Source organism: Exophiala mesophila (genome assembly GCF_000836275.1).
Source record: "Exophiala mesophila strain CBS 40295 unplaced genomic scaffold supercont1.7, whole genome shotgun sequence".
NCBI lineage: Eukaryota > Fungi > Ascomycota > Eurotiomycetes > Chaetothyriales > Herpotrichiellaceae > Exophiala > Exophiala mesophila.
Window position 1 is genome coordinate 129,464 of NW_015622510.1, and position 16,754 is coordinate 146,217.

Here is a 16,754-nt window from a genome sequence, read left to right on the forward strand (position 1 = left end):
GCCGACACAAACCCCCTCGATGAGCTTGTGAGTGACACCTTGATATTCCTTTATTGGGAGATGGTGTGGCCGTCCTTGAAGCGGTTGTGACTCTACCAACAAGATCATCGAGAATTGAGCGACCACAGAGTCAAAATGTATGCATTTGTATTATAGTATACATGTACCTAGTAGGTGGAGTTGGTTTCAACTCCCACCGTCTGAGGGTCTACATAATCTGTATCATCACTTTCAGACATTCATCGGCCGAGTAAGTTGGCCAAACTTACTCGGCCAATATGCTCAAGCAGCTCTCAGCCAGAGGTCAGTGACCTCGGGCCAAAACTAGACTCTTGATCGTGCTTGAGTTCTCTTTGCTTGGTGTGGTTTATCTCAGCTCCTCTGGCCTCGGCGCAGCCTCGTCGACTGAGTGCAATATCCAAATGGTCTGCCGATATCGAGGGCCCACACCATAACAAGTCTGAAAGTGAAGCCATGTGCCCGCCATGTGATAATGACATGTACTGAGACCGAGAGACGCAACGAGCAAGACTGCATTGGTCAATACGATGAGAGAGCGATCCCTCCATGGCTCAAGTCCCACATCTGGTGCTCGTAGCAAGCACTGCTGTCGTTATGGGATGCAAAAACAATTAATGACGGTTCTCACCAGGCTTTGCGCTCAACTACCATTCTGCCCATCAATCTCCCTTTTCACCGAATGTTCGGTAACAAAGCCGGCATCGTCCATAATCTCATTGACATCCTCTTCCAATCCAGGGAACCTTTTCTTGATCACTCCAGCCAGGACTTGACTGAAATCCTTGAAGGCCCTTCGCTTGCCGTTGACAACCGCATTGCCCCTCTGCACATTTTCCACAAATTCACGGGTGAAGATGTCGGGGTTCCTTCCGTCGTCTACGTAGTCGATAATCTCCGGGGCGATGCTCACCTGGTGAATAGGGTTGTGAGGCGATGCATTCTTAGAAGTTAGAGTCTGAAGGTGGGCGAGGGAATTAGTGAGGTTGGTGAGTTTGTCCACGAGCAAGTCGTTGGAATCAGGTACATAAGCGTGGGTAGTGGCTTGTACATCGTATAGATGTTGAATGGTGTCCTTCAGGGCTACATGGACACCCATGTTATCTTTTACAGGAGCCATGAGAGCGTTAGAGTGGCGCACTGTGGGAGATTGATGCGACCGAGCTTGTTTGTTCTGGGATTTGTTGGGTTTTTGAGAAGTATTGCTGGTCTTCTTGGTCGCCCTTCTTGGTGTGACAAAGAGTGACTTGGTTGGCTCTTTTTCTCCCCGGAAAGCTGTGACAGCGGATTCTAACGAGTGAAGGCTAAGATCCTTTGGAGAACCTGGGGTGGCAGCGCAAGTCTCACTTCCTGTATATGATATGTCTGTGTCGCAAGAAATCAACGATGGCAATGGCGAAGGGGCAGCCTGATCGAGCGACCCAGCAGCAGATGCGGGCAACGCCTTGTAGACCAAAGTTGAGAATGGCTCGCTATTGCCAGAGGGATTCTCAGGTGTTTTGGAATTGGTTATAGAGGTGAAGCTGGGAAAAGCGCGCAGATTTGCAGGTCGAATCTTGAGAGAGATAAAATGAGATGAAGGACGATCGTCCGTAGCTTGTGATTCGGGTTGAGGCCTAGAAGGAGTGCCCGCAGGGCTTGCGGAACCTTGTTGAGTGTCATGATTGGCTCTGGCCCTTGACCTTGGTTGGCCACGGCCACGGCCACGGCCGCGACCTCGACCTCTGGTGTCGGCAGTGGAGCCACGGGGTGGTGGCTTTGGCTTTGGAGGCTCTGCAGGCATGGGCGTCTGCCAACTGACTGTGGACGCAAATAGGTAATTTGATGGGGGAAGCTGGGCGGAGTCATGGGCGGCCTGGGCTGCGACTGGGGTTGCCCCACGGCCGCCACCTCGGCGTCGAGTTCCGCTTTTGGGTGGCATTATTGAGAGGGAGTTGAGTGGCGGTATGGTGAGTGTCAAGTATTGATGCAAAGTGATGAATCAATCTAGTAGGGACAGTGAGCTTGAGTTGAACTGGAAGAGGTAGAGATTGAGGTTGAGGTTGAAGTTGAAGTTGCAGTTGCAGTCGAGGTTCTTTCCTCTGGATCTGAAACTGGCAAGAACGACCAGGCTGCGCAAAGTGTGGAAGATGAGGCAAGTGCTTTGCTCTGCTTTTGACTCGATTCCTTCCCTTTTGGTTTGTGACTGAATTGATCTTCAATATTGTCTGATGTTGACTCTCGCATCTTTCATTCTGTTTTGTGGCTACAAATTCACTTGTCGACCGTCGGCATATCACATGTGACACGCCTGGGTTGAACTGCCCAGCCAGAGTCTCTCGGCCCCCCTTGGGCTCAGTGGTTTACAAATTGCAATCATCAATAGGTGTTATCATCTCCCAGCGACAAACAATAACGCAGGACACATCATGGCTACAATCAGCCCTTGACTCATTCAGAGTATAACATAGCAGCTGCTCTAGATCTCTTTGGTCCGTACCACTGCTTGTGTCTTGGGCTCATCGATAGATGTCTCGACCATCTCGAGCCCCGACAGATCAGGATATCTCTTGCTAAAGTTCGATTCCCAATCTTCATCCAATCCATCGTTGCCCTGATCACTGTTATTGCCAGCATCTCCGGCCGCGCTTCGGAGCACTTTGGGCTTCGGTGGCGCGACTGGTCGCTGCGAACGGGGCTCTGGTCGCATCGTTAAATCAATGGCAGATGCTGGCGCTGATACAACTTTGGTCGCGGGATGCCCAACACTCCCCGATCCAGTGTGGACGGGCCGACTGGGTTGGAATGTCTGCGCTCGTTCGTGATGTTGCTGGATCGGTTCAGGAGTGGCGGTGTATCTCCCGTATCCACTCGCTGTCTTGACCGCAGGTCGTTCATTTTCACTGAGTAACGACTGCACCCGATTCTGAATCGTCGACCCTCTGCCTGGCATTGGTCCCCCTCCACCGCTGGTAGATGCTACAGTGCCACCGCTGCCTTCTTTGGCAGCCAGCCTCTGTCGGTACTCAGCTGCGGCATTTGCCACCCTGCGTTCTTCCGCCTCGAGCTTCCTCTTTTCTAGTTCCCGTCTCATCTCGGGCGACAGATCCTCCGTCTCGTCCCAATTCTGTCGATCGTCACTCAAATCCGTCGCTTCCGACCCGGCGATTGGCGTGAGCACGTTGCCAGGATCTCGCGGCAGAGACTCGCTTCTTTCATGGTGATGATGGTGGATCAGATGGTGGTGGTGTGCATGGTTGCTGGTGTCACCACCTTCAAACTTTTTAAAGGCGTCGCCAAATTTGCCTGCCAGTAGCTTGGTCGTCCCCGACAATCCAATCGAGGGCAGACTCGAACGCTTCGCCTGCTTTGAACCACTGCTCAGCCGCTTGTGGTGCTGCCTCTTTTCCTTTTCCTCCTCTTCGCGAGCCCTTAGGAATTCGACGTCGGATGAGATGTTGGTGGCCGACTCTGAATGGGTCAAAGCCGGGAGTTCCGGCTCTCCACTGGCGTATGCTTCCTCATAGTCGATACCTCGGACATCCCGGTCCTTGATATGTGTCAGACCTTTCCCAATGTTGACGCTGGCCGGACGATTCCGCATGTTGAGAGATCTGGATCGGTGTACGGCAGACGACACATCTCGGACTGTCGGCCGACCACCCTCCAGAGACGGCCGCGACGAAGTCGGAGATCGCGGCTCCACTTCAGATGCCGCTTGTGACCGTCGGGCATCTTCTTGAAGTAAAGTCGAAAGACGGGAGAAGCCCCGGCTCGGTTCAGCGGCTTTAGACTGCGTCGAGGGCTGCTGGAGACTTGAAGACCTTGGAGGGTGGTTTTGTGCAGGAAATCGATGAATGGGGCGATCAGAGACCGGCGGGAGGGTGTGGGAGGGAGGTGAAGCGGATGTCATGGTACCGGTTGAGACCATGGTAGATTTGGCTGGGACAGCAGGTGCGCTCGCCCGTCCCGAGATCTCCTTGCTCTCTTGAGATCGTTTCCTCTCTAGCAAAGCATGGGATTTGGTCGCGACTGCTGGCTTCTCCCCGGCTGATGTCGCCAGTGCCGGGGTGGCAGGTCTTGCAAAAGCCTCGTCGGCTAAAGCATTTGTGACACGTTGAGCGAGCTGAGGGTCCAAATTCGAGCTTCGATTGTCCGAGGTTGGCTCAAAGGAATACTTCTTGCCCTTGTCTGTCAGGAGAGCGAATTGGTCCAATGTAGGGAATTTGTGTGAGAGCTCATCCTCTGCTTTGAACTTGGATCCGTCAAGAGCAGCAAACGGATCTGGACCTGCTTCCACCATACGGAGAGGGGATGGGCTCGGCTTTGCCGAACCGTGGTGCGAAACAGGCTTGGTCGGTCTGCCCCTACGCATCGGCTCGACCTGAGGCAAGCTGGCCGGGGCTTCTTGCTTGGGGGGTGATAAAGTGGCACCAGATCGAGGTTGGGAACTGGGTGGTAGAGGCAAAGGTTTGGACTGGTCCTTTCGACTCTCCGACTGTGCGCGGCGGGTATAGATGTCGCCAATGCTGAGTTCTCGTCCGTCCATGGAGGAAGCCTTTTGGAGAACCTGGTAGATGTTGGGGCGATCGGCAGGATTTTCGCGAAGCATGGAAGCAATCAAGAGCTTCAGCTGGTCTGAAAAGCGAGGGTATGCTGGAAACTTGAAACGAGCATGTAGGATGGCCATCTGGCCAACGTCTTCAAATGGAGTGGTGTAATAGCAGAGTTTATACAGAAAGACCCCCAACGCCCAAATATCTGCCTTTTCGTCGATCGGCTGTTTCCGATAGACATCGATCATTTCAGGGCTGCGGTATTGCAAGGTGGTATGGCGATTGATGTCGTCCTCGATGATTCGACCTTCTGCGGCCGAAGTGGCAGCGGGCCTAGCAACAGCGGCGGAGCCAAAATCACATAGCTTGAAGATTCTCGAGGAGCCTGTCACGGAAATAAGGACATTTTCGATTTTCAAATCGCGATGCATCAGGGGGGGCTTCAGGTAGTGCATGCAGGCGACACCTTCAGCCACATCGGTGAAGATCTTTAGGATTTCAGGCTCAGTCAAACGGTTCTGCAGACGGGTATTCATGAAGTCAATCAAACCACCACCCTGGCAAAATTCCATGAGTAAGAAGACCTCATAACCACCACCTTTTAACTGGGAAGCATGTGAGTCGATGTATTTGACAATGTACTTTTGCCCTCGTAATCGCTTCATGGTTTCGACTTCGGTGCGCATGTTGGCCAGGTTTTCCTTGTCCGGGACTGCAACGCGTTTCAGGACAGCTTTCTGATTGCCATCGACGGGCCGAGGCATGGTGACCACATAAACGTGAGCGAAGCCGCCTTCAGAGAGGTAGCGATCAATGATGACTCTATGGTCGCCAACCTGGACTTTGGTTCCTGGGAGGAAGGTGCCTGCCGGGGCGGCGTGAGTCGCGACCGAGGGAGGGGCTGCATTGGCAAAGGGCCCTTTGGCACCGAGCTGTGAGGCATAGACGGCCATTGTCGCGAGTGTGTGGAAGGTCAGCTGGACGAAGACAGAGGAGGAGGATTGGGGCAGGCTGTCGAGGGAGTAAAGCGGGCTTCCCGGATCATCTGTCTATCATAGCTGTATCCTCTCGTAAAGGCAAGGTGGTGGTGGTAGTGCTGGTGGGAGATGTCGGTGTCGAAAGGTGTGCAAAGACCCAGATCGAAATAGGTGGGAATTACATTCAGGGTGGACAGAGGCAACAACAGGTCAAAGATGTAGTATTCAAGAAGTGGGAAATGACATGTTGGCTTGCTGCATGCGAGGTAGAGGTTACGAGGATACAGAAGCCAGGAAGTCGACCTGCCCTGGTCAGTTGAAGGAAGCCAGGACCAGTGAGTGTGGCGCCTAAGTTTGAATGGACGGTACCTATAAGTAGTGCCTAGGTTACCTAGGTGCCTAGGTACCTAAGGTAGGTGGTGTACGCCAGTCCTTAGTGGTTGCAGGTGACCCTGTGTCCTGTGTTCCTTTTTGCCATGTTGTCATGTCACGGGCCAAGCCATTTGCAGCCTCAGGCCGCCAGCGTCGACAACCAACAGCAGACATACGAGGATTGAATTTGTGTTGCCTGCGCCTACGCCCAGACCCTAAGTTAGCCCCATTGCCCAGTCCCGGAAACTCAGCCTTTGGCCTCGTTATGCATTTCCTGGAAGAAGCAGAATCAAAGAAGAGTCACACTCACTGGGGATGTCGTTATCCTGTAATTAGCGGCGGAGTGACACTTGAGGGCTGCGAGTATATCCAAAGTGCCTCCGTTGCTCGGCGTGGTACAGCCCAGACCTGGAACTTCGGGGGTGAGGAGCCCCAGAGCACTGGATATTAGGTACCTAAGTTAAGGTAATAAGTTCGTAGCAGAAATGACGTTTTTGGTTGGGGTCTCGTCCCAAAAAATTTGGACCAAAAGTTTCATCAAACAACTTCACAGCGTCTAGACTTCTTCCCCCACAACCGTAACTTTGCGTGTTTACACCCAGCCATAGATCTGGCCGCGGACTTCTCAATTCATTCACAACAACGGTTCATAATCCCAAGAAAACACACAGTGACAAGCAAACCACAACATGTCCAAAATCACCAAGAAGAGAAAGCGCGATCAACCAGAACCAGACGCCGTTCCCGCGAAAGCCGACGTCGATACATCCTCCCCTCCACCCATTGTCGGCTCGTCCTCCAAAAAGTCCAAGGGTCGAGCGAAGCAGGAGAGATCAGAGAGAAGAGCCAAGAAGAGAAAAGACTCAAACAAGACGTCCCCTGAACAAAATGGTGAACAAGCAGACGATGCCAAATCAACTGGCCGTCCGAAGAAGAACTCGAAGTCTACAAGCACAGATTTAGTCGAGGAATCCTCCAAAACCGAAGAAACTCTTGTTACTTCCAAGAAGCGAAAATCCACCAGTGACCAACAGCCTGATCTCGAGGTCACTAAAAAGAGCAAGAAAACGCATGCACCTCTAGCCGACGAACAGACAGAGGATCCGGAACCTCGATCTGGGAAGTCTCCGGCAAGATTCATTGTCTTTGTTGGAAATCTACCGTTTGACGCCACTGCCGAACAAGTCACACAACACTTTGTCAAGCTTGCCCCAGTATCGGTACGTCTCTCCACCGACAAGCAAACTGGTCGATCCAAGGGCTTTGCATTTGTCGAGTTTGACGGCTACGATAAGATGAAGACCTGTTTATCACTGTATCATCATTCCATCTTTGATCCAGAGAGCAAAGGGAAAACGACACCAGAGACTAGCAAAACCGGGGTCCAGGTCAATGGCGAGAAGCTACGGGGCCGCCGCATCAACGTGGAGCTGACGGCCGGAGGAGGTGGTAAGAAGAGCAAAGGGAGAAGGGATCGGATTGAAAGCAAGAATAAGAAGCTTAGCGAGCAACGAGAGCGGCGCAGGATCAAAGAGATGAAGGAAAGGGGGGAAGGGGTTCCGCAAAAGAAGGAGGTTGTCTCGACCGGCGCGAACACAGCCCAACCAGATAACGGTGACATCCATCCCAGTCGTCTGGCGCAGATGAGATATTGATGCGGTCTGGTTGCGCCCGGTTTCACCACTGCACAGAAGACGTCTCGCTGTTGCCGGGGATAAACTCAATCAGATTCGACTTTAACAAATCCTCAGATGCCACACCTTCCTAACTCGACGCCGTCTGTTCCTTGGCCAAAAGTATGTTGCTGGACCGATTTATGTGGGAAATGTGTTAAAAAGAGGAGACGTGGATGTCCGTCCAAGACTGCTGAGTGCGGCTTTTCCCATGCCCCCGACCGGTCAAGAGCCAGCATGTGGAGTGCATCGAAGCAGCCAAATCCCTATCCGTCTTTTTCTACGTGCATCCTCGCCAAAAAGATGAATAGTGGCTCGCTTGAAAACATTCACAAGATGGTGCACCGAGACTTTTTCTTGGTGGCTGTGGGCCGGGGGTTCAGGACCGCTCTGTGATGCGAGGGTTAGCTGTACTTTCTATCCAAGTTTGGTATCGACGGATTGCCACAAACCTAATAGCTTCATCAAAGACGCTTTTGAGATTTCGCTGGGTCAAAGCGGAGCATTCGAGATACTTGACCGCTCTAATCTCCTTGGCCACCGACAGGGCCTGTTCGTATGATACGGGCTCCATCTTTTTCGCCCTCAGATTATCTGCCGTGCCTTTGTCTTCTCGTAAATCCAACTTGGTACCAACTAGAATGATAGGAACATTTGGCGCATGGTGCTCGATTTCGGGGTACCACTGCGGCTGTGCGTCAGAATCTTGTGCCGGGGATGGAGTCCATCAAGACTTGCCTTTGCTTTGACATTGTCGAAACTAGGAGGAGAGACGATAGAGAAACATATCAGGAATACGTCAGTCTGGGGATATGACAGCGGCCGGAGTCGGTCGTAGTCCTCTTGACCAGCCGTATCCCACAAACCCAGTGACACGGGTTTTCCATCCACCATGACGCTAGCCGAGTAGTTATCAAAGACGGTCGGGATGTACTCGCCCGGGAAAGCATTCGTGGTGTATGAGATGAGTAGACACGTCTTGCCCACGGCACCGTCGCCCGTCACCACGCATTTGATCGACTGAGTTCCCTGCGCCATGGCAGGATGTGTGTGGTGGGTAAAGGGCAAGAGTTGATAAGATCAAGTCGCGACAAACGACAGGGAGGAAAGCTCAGACGAGAGCCACGGAAGCAAGGATGGGTCGATGCCTGGGAACAGGATGCTGGGTCGCAGCTCAAGGCAGGGGAAGGTATTTAGGGATCAAGAACGCGGACCGAGATCTTGTCCAGCAAGTGGGCGCGTTCAAACTGCCAAAGGGGGTTGTGGTTGTTGATGATTAGGATGACTACCCGCAGGGCAACCAAATGTGGACGAACGAGTGATGCGGTGCAGCAAGTCGAACTGCAAGATGTGGTCGATGGAGGAGGAGTGGTCAAGTCACGCCAGAAGCCGGAGTTGATGGGCTGGGATGGGATAAGATGATGGGATGGGATGAGAGGGACTGAGGATGCCAAGATTGGGTTGATTAGGTTCAAACCATTCCCGAATCAACCTGAACTCAACTCAACTCAACTCGACTTGACACGACTTGACTCGACCCCAATCGCTTCGCTTCTTCTCTCTTGACCTTCTTGGGATTTAGGTGATGCTGCTTTGTGCCAACGACAGGCCCTCGCCAGCCGCGTCGTGTGGTGATTTTATGAAGAATCAACCACTCAACACTACTCACTTGTCTCGTCGTCGTGCCCTCGTCGACTCTCATAGGAGCTGCTCGTTCTTCTGCCGAGACGTGAATCTTGAATGGTGCGACGTCAGGAGGCAACCACAACTGCTCGCACTGTGGCAGTTTCATTGTAGTCGCACCAACACGTGATTGTTATCATTTTGGTATGGCACCACACATTACGCGCCCAGGCGCCACTTGGAAGTTATAGGCACGGGCAATTGTGGCCCAGGGACAGCGAGTCTTATGGGAGTTTAGTATGCATCTCATCCCATAGGCACTATAACAAATGCTCTCGTGGCCCCCTCCTATTATCACAAATGGTCATTGCTCTTGTCCACACCACAATCGACATGCTCCTAGGCTCTCTCTCCAGCGCGAGGCAGAGACGCAACCAATCACTGTAAGCTAGTGAGTCGTCAGTTGAGAAGGCGAAGCATCATGGCCCGCATCAGCTTGTGGCCTCTATCAAAAGCAATTACTAGCTCGCCTTTCAACGAGGCCTTTTTGGAATACAACAGCAGATGTGCAAAGACTGATGGAATCGGCATCTTCACGCACAGTGAAGATATTGTAAAGGCAGACATATATCTGGTCAACATCTATCTGGCTTGCAGATGAAGGACAGACTTGTCAAGTAGCGTCCATGTCCATGCAAAAGACGACCAGAGTGACAATGGTGGGTTTCTTGCAAGTGGTGAGAGTGCCAAGATTGTAATATCTGGTGAAACTCATGCCCATACCAGCAGGGGACTCAACATCACTACCTACGGAGTAGGTATTGCAACTTATGTATAGAGGTTCAGTCTACAGAAGCAAGATAGGTACCAACTTCAAGGCTCCACTCAACAGCTGCATGAATGTGAGTGTTAAGAGTACCTCCCTAGGTCGGCATTATTATTGTCTGTAGGCCCCCCTCGGCCGAGGAGGTCACCCAAAGGACTGAGCCATAGTCTGGCTGAGGTTGGACTGGATAGCTGCTTCGGCGGGGCTTCGGCGCCGGACTTAAGCAACCTAAGCGACATCGGGGGTGTAGAATGTACGGATATGCGCAAACAGGAGGGGCGTACATGGGCGTCTACCTACCTAGGGAAAGTAGGCTAGGTCCCTGATGTACGAGCATGGGCCTACCTAATGCGAGGGCACTCACACCCATGTACTCAGGCCATGTCAGCGACACATGAAAGGCCCAAACTCGCCACCTACGTATGCTATTGCATTTGGCCTATTCTTGCATGTGTCCTATCCATGGTCTTGCAGACATAATGCCGAATACGACCTGTCGGAGATCCATCGACATCTTCTCGATTTGATTAAAAATACAGTATACAACAGATGGACAGAATTGACATTTGCACTCACCTATTGTTCTTTGGGGATCTCTCAGCTGGTTAGTCTTGGTCTTGAACTCTGGGCTGAGCTCGTACATTCAGCCGCGAGGATTATCTAGTCGACATCGACGGGAGGGAAGCACTGCGAGATGCGAGATACTGTATGCGTACACATCGTTCACGTTGAGCATAGCGTGAAGGCCCTTAGGTAGTTTTAGTATCCTAGATGCCCAGGGAGTTGTAGGGCCTCCCCCAAGGCCCATGACATTTACAGCACGTCAAAAGTCAATCGCTATTTATCGGCAACTGTCCACCAGTCATCAACAGACATTGCGCATGACCGATTAAATCCACTTTATATTAGGACACGCTCCAGTTGACCATTGACCATCGAGGTGGCACCAGTAGTATTGGTGGCAGCCGCTTTTTTTAGCGCCCCAACCGCCATCAGTGACAGGAGTAGTTTGGCTTTTCGTACAAGCAAGTTCCGTCGCCGGTGCGGCGCCCCAGCCCTGTGTGTTGATACTACGATAGATACTACCTCCGGAGTACAACTAGCCTCTAGAGCCCTGACTGTACTATTATTGCACTATCTCCGTACTACGCTCTAATTTACCGGCGCCTATCGCCCCTGCTCCTGGTGATTTTTAGGGTTTCCCTCAGTGGTCGGATTGCATCCTCCCCACCTGGAGCTTCCCTAGACTCAACTCGTGTCCCTTACCCAGAATGCAAGTCTGTTTCCTTTAGGGCAGCTTATTCCCTAATCCTTTAGCAAACGACCCTAGTGACCGCCCTCCCCCCCTTTGGCATGCCCATGACGCATTCCGCTTCCCAAGTAAGGAAATCCCGCGTCTACGCCCATCTTCAATCTCCCCAATTGTCTGCTTCCGCCCTTTTGTCCGTTTCGACGAAAGAGTCATCGATCAGTCGCTCGCTGCAATTCCCTCTGCACTGGCTCAAATCCCACATCTCTGCCTAGTTCCTAGTATCAACCACGGTCCCTCCATTTGTTTCCACTCCCATTCCCACCCCTATTCAATTCATTCATCTCGATTGCCTCCCTCAACTTCTGCCCGTGACCTCCTCTGGGCATCAGATTATTACAAATTCCCGCTTCCTACTACTGCGCTGTGCCTCCAGCTAGAGTGCGGGGTCGATTCTCTTGGTTCTAAATCGGGCTTCTTGACCTCCACGACTACTACTAACACACTGTCCTACCAACCCTTTCTCGACCTTCGTCCCCTTCATCGTCGTACTTTCCACCCCCCAAGGGGACTTTGGATGAGACCTGTGATTTCACCATCACGTCGAACTCATGGGCGCAATAGCGCCATTTGCTCCCAACAGTTCAAGCTAGCTTGAAACCCCCAGTGGGCGGCAGCCATGGAGGGCCACGACATCACTCCCACGAAGTCCTTGGACCCGGTCAATCACTCTTCCACCTCATTGCCGCCAGACGATTCCACCACGAACGACCAACAAGACCCAGACTCGCCTTCGCCAGACTCTCAAGACGAGGCCAACGTTAAACCAAACGCTCCCTTGCAGAAGCGTCGTAGAGTCACCAGAGCTTGTGACGAATGTCGTAGGAAGAAGATCAAATGCGACGGCAAGCAGCCATGTACTCATTGCACCGTCTATAGCTACGGTAAGCTCGTCAAACCCCTTGGACCTTCGTTCCCACTCTTTGCTAATCTTGATGCGCAGAGTGCACCTACGATCAACCTTCAAATCGCCGAAGAAATCCCGCGCCCCAGTACATTGAAGCACTGGAGCAGCGATTGCACAAGGCTGAGGCTGTTTTGCGATCTGTCCTCCCTGGCGTTGACCTTGACGATCCCAAATTTGATGCCCATTCAGTCGATCAACTCGTCGAGGCCTCCAAGGCCGCAGCTCCACCCGCAAAACTGCCCGAACCCGCCAAGCCCGAAGATGATGCTCAGATCCAGTCTATGATCGATCGCACTGGTGCTCTAAACCTCGACGACTCAGGCAATTGGGATTATCGCGGCCACTCATCTGGCTATGTCTTTATGCGCAAGTTCAGAGCTCAGTTCGGAGACGAATATTTGCCCGACACCGACAAAGCCGCGACGGCCAAGAATCGTGCCATCTCCCACGTCCTCGAGTCTCCTCGATCCGCTCATTCTTCGCCCTACGAGTTCGGCCTCCCTGCACCAGTTGATCTGCCACCCCGTGAGGTGGCTGTCGAATTGTGTCGCAACACCATCGACGACTGCTGTGCATTGATGCGTCCAATTCATCGACCCACATTCTTCAAGCGCCTACACGCAGTCTATGATACAGAACCCGAACATTTCAACAACACCCATGTCCAGTTCTTACCTCTCTTATACGTCGTCATGGCTGTAGGTTGCATGTTCTCCAAGACTGAGAATGCCCAGACCATGCTCGATATAAAGGGTTATAAAGAAGCCATGGAGCAGGGGTATGCATAACCAATCCATTCCCACTCCTCTCAATCATGCATTAATCGTGTCCGCTAGATATCAATTCTTCAACACTGCCAAACAAATGCTCGACATAACCGATTGTCGCGATTTAATGTCATTACAAGCTGTCCTCTTCATGATCCTTTTTCTCCAGTCCTCTGCCAAGCTACCCACCTGTTATGCTTATATTGGAATCGCAATGCGGGCCTGTTGTCGTTTGGGCCTGCATCGCCATATTCCCAACAAATTTAATCCAATCGAGGCAGAAGAAAGAAAGAGGATGTTCTGGCTGGTGCGAAAGATGGATTCGTACGTTGGTGCTGTACTCGGTCTCCCTCAGATGTTGAGCGACGACGACATCGACCAAGAATATCCCACTGAGGTGGATGACGACTACATCACCAGTGAAGGCATTCGACCAATGCCCGCGGGTTCATTTCCTCTGCTCAAGGCCACAAATGCACACACCAAGCTAACCAACACCCTCCGCAGGGTTGTGCAGTACATCTACCCCTTGAAGGAAATCACAGGAACATCCCCCGACAAACGTTATAGTATTAGCCACAAACGAATTCGAGAGCTTGAGCGAGAGCTTCAGGCCTGGATGGACGAATTACCTATGGAGCTACGCCCCTCCGAGAACGCCAGCAAAGATTTATCGAGGTTTGTGCTACTGAAATCATGCCTTCTAACCAGACAGCTAACGAATATAGGGTGCAACAACTTCTACGCATATCATATGCCCATGTCCAGATGATGATATACCGACCTTTTATTCACTACGTTTCAGCATCATGTCAGTCGAAAAACGTCGACAAGCGGAGTTTTGCCTGCGCCGCTGCTTGCATTAGTGTCGCCAGAAACATAGTCCACATCACGAGCGAAATGAAACGACGGGGATTGCTCGTAGGCTCCTATTGGTTCGTCATGTACACCACCTACTTTGCCATTCTATCTCTCGTCTTTTTTGTCATCGAAAACCCCAACAGCCCAACCGGGCAAGACATCCTCAAAGATGCTGTGGAAGGAAGAGACACTTTGGCCAGCTTGGCCAAACGTAGCATGGCAGCCGATCGATGTACTGCCAGCCTCGTTGTAGGTCCACCCCAGCCAGCTTTATCGCAGCCTGCTAACATGGCATAGGGTCTTTTCGATGTCCTACCGGAAAAACTCAAAGAGAAGAGAAGTTCCCTGAAACCAACACCAAGCACGTCTCGCAAACGGCCTCCCCCAACCCCAACCGCTGACGACACACACACCACACCACAGAACATCCCCACCCCAACCAGTCTGCGCGAAAATATGGGCACACCCCTCCGTGCCAGAACTTTCCCATCCGACTTTTTGGCTAAGCTGGCGAAACGTAATTCGATGCCAGATTCCAATATCTTTACAAATTTCGGAGAAGCGTCGGGCCATGTCCCTCAGATCGTCGGACTTGCCAGCCCATCAGCCGCGTCTCCCATGTCCGCGTCCTTTGACTTTACCCCTCAAATGGGAAACGCTCAGCTTCCAGATCTGAAAAATGTCATGTTTCCCAGCGACAACCCGTTTGCATATCCAAATCAACCAATCAGTACCCTCGAGTCTGGAGATGGGCAGTATGCTTTCCAGGACCAAGGCATGGATAGTTATGGGGGCACGAGTGAACACAGTATGTACGACACGCCTCAATCGGGTAGCCAGAGCAGCATGCAACCACTACCAACCTCAGCGCCTAATTTTGAGCTCTCCTATCATCAAGCGCTCAACGAGCCATCCATCCTAACGAATCCTTATGGCGGCCCAGGCGGCCAGTTTGGAACACCACTCACGGACGTTCTAATGCAGAATGCCATTGGGACTGAAGCGGGACATTTTGGGGTCTGGCAGGGTCAAGGCCATGGACACGGACAAGGCCAGGGGCAAGGGCAAGTTCAGGGCCATGTCCCAATGGGCATGGGGGATCTAAACGGGGAGAATCTGGATACAGCTTCAACAGACGACCAATATTGGGGAAGTCTCCACAAGGGAGACGTGGGAGGCCTCAAGTCGGGTTACCAACCGATGGAGGACACCAATGGGATCAATAACAACGGCGGCGGCATTAATGACATGTTTACTTCGGATCCTTGGATGCCTTCTTGGGAGCAAACATATGCCACGAATCCGCAGTGACAGCGTGTCACACCACCAGGAGTATAAAGGTGGAAAGAAAAAACGATCTATGGTCTCTTCATTGAGTGGTTTGTCCCACTTCAGATTCTTGTTCTCTATGTTTGGAGAAACAGAGAAGGTGGTGTGGTGTATACGACCCCCAAAGATGCAAGTCTACAGAACAGGGCATTAATAGGCGACCAAAACGGGCCTTGAGCGTCGGCAGAAGGGAATTGAAATTTTGTGTACATGATGCGCAAGGGATTGGGTCCATAGACGCAGATCTTATATGACGAATAACGGGAATGATAAAGTTGCGGTAGTGTTAGAGGTTATGGATGGGTTGGGTCTCAGCAGCAGGCAGGGGCTTTGTACATCTACAACATGTTTAGAAATTTCTCAAGGCAGTGCAGTTGGGCTACTCAGTGTCAATATTGCAATGTCAAAAGCCATAGGCCTGTCAGTGCTGAAGAATGGATGAAGATCTTATGTGAGTCACGTGTGGAGGCACAACGGCGAGTCAATTCTTGCAATTTCTTGCCTTTTGCCTTTTGGATATGCCATTTTACCGATATTCTAATATCGCTACTACCTATGTAGATGTATAAGGGTGATGATGTTAAGCAGTCGTGACTCGAATTAGACGCGAACAATCAGACCTTTGCATTGCACGACGATATGATCGGCATGTTAATGGAAAGAGTGATGAGTGAAGGTGAATATTACTCGAGAAGAAAGCGGGAAAAAAAGAGCGTTAGCAATCATCTAGACAGATACAACAGGTGATTGTCACCAGAGGCGTCAAGTAAGCAGATATGCCATGATGCCTTGATGCGACAATGCCAATATTTCCGCTCAAAGGGAAAGACTGCAGAGTCTTGGGTCCGTGACTTGATCCCATTCCCCCAAACTTGGAAAGTCATGGCACAATTCCAAGGCATTTCCGCCTCCCAAGAAAATTGGCGCTCACCGGGACTTGGCGTTGGGCGTGAATTGCTCAAGAAGCTCGGCATTTGGGAGGAAATCTGGAGACGGATGGCACCACTCTTGGAAATGTCTTGGAACGCTGACGGGGGGCCCCTTACCGGGTGTGGGTTGTCTGATGAGCTCTGTGGCTACGCAGGATGTGCAAGTATCTACATGACAAACGAGCGATAATCAGGTCATTGGGTCGCATAACAGCACTGCCTCAACACCACTTAAAATTCATAACAGGGATACGAAGGAGTGGTATCGAAAGGGGAGGTCTATGTCGATCACCGGGGAAGTGTTTGTGAGTAGTATTACTCCGTATGTACTCCGTACATACCAAAGATCAAGAGTTTCGCCAGCCCTGGCCTATAAGAGGTTGATCAAGACAAGGATCTCGAGACGAGTTTATTTCGCGGGACAACGATGTATCTGGGTGATGTTGGAAGATCACCACATCAACGTTGACGTTCACCTACTCCGTACAACGAGCGCTGCCAGGAGTGACGGAGCCACTGTCGACCAAGGTGTGCGTGGGGAGCTTGTTGATCCACGTGGATTCCATCTTATCGGACCTTGACTCCCAAAGAGGTTGGTTCAGATGAACCTTGTTGCATCATCGCCCGC

At 51.7% G+C, this 16,754-nt stretch overlaps 5 protein-coding genes across 5 annotated transcripts; 2 read left to right on the plus strand and 3 right to left on the minus strand.

The window, feature by feature from the left end:
- Window positions 1-130: 130 nt before the first annotated feature.
- Window positions 131-1,939, minus strand: PV10_09010 (uncharacterized protein; the record flags this gene model as incomplete). The annotated part of the gene is made up of 1 exon (XM_016374110.1): window positions 131-1,939. One exon carries the CDS (start codon window positions 1,937-1,939, stop codon window positions 662-664), a length of 1,278 nt encoding a protein of 425 aa, XP_016219654.1. The 3' UTR covers window positions 131-661.
- A 382-nt stretch (window positions 1,940-2,321) lies between these two features.
- Window positions 2,322-5,846, minus strand: PV10_09011 (uncharacterized protein). Its single transcript, XM_016374111.1, has one exon. It carries the CDS (start codon window positions 5,504-5,506, stop codon window positions 2,477-2,479), a length of 3,030 nt encoding a protein of 1,009 aa, XP_016219655.1. The 5' UTR covers window positions 5,507-5,846; the 3' UTR covers window positions 2,322-2,476.
- Window positions 5,847-6,492: 646 nt separating this feature from the next.
- Window positions 6,493-7,892, plus strand: PV10_09012 (uncharacterized protein). Its single transcript, XM_016374112.1, has one exon. It carries the CDS (start codon window positions 6,592-6,594, stop codon window positions 7,555-7,557), a length of 966 nt encoding a protein of 321 aa, XP_016219656.1. The 5' UTR covers window positions 6,493-6,591; the 3' UTR covers window positions 7,558-7,892.
- PV10_09013 (uncharacterized protein) lies at window positions 7,367-9,132 on the minus strand. The gene is made up of 3 exons (XM_016374113.1): window positions 8,314-9,132; window positions 8,028-8,260; window positions 7,367-7,965 (listed from the first exon to the last, which is right to left on the minus strand). The coding sequence occupies exons 1-3, from the start codon at window positions 8,611-8,613 to the stop codon at window positions 7,905-7,907; spliced, it is 594 nt and encodes a 197-aa protein (XP_016219657.1). The 5' UTR covers window positions 8,614-9,132; the 3' UTR covers window positions 7,367-7,904.
- Window positions 9,133-11,461: 2,329 nt separating this feature from the next.
- On the plus strand, window positions 11,462-15,794 carry PV10_09014 (uncharacterized protein). The gene is made up of 5 exons (XM_016374114.1): window positions 11,462-12,217; window positions 12,277-13,018; window positions 13,077-13,685; window positions 13,736-14,117; window positions 14,166-15,794. Exons 1-5 carry the CDS (start codon window positions 11,953-11,955, stop codon window positions 15,177-15,179), a joined length of 3,012 nt encoding a protein of 1,003 aa, XP_016219658.1. The 5' UTR covers window positions 11,462-11,952; the 3' UTR covers window positions 15,180-15,794.
- Window positions 15,795-16,754: the final 960 nt, after the last annotated feature.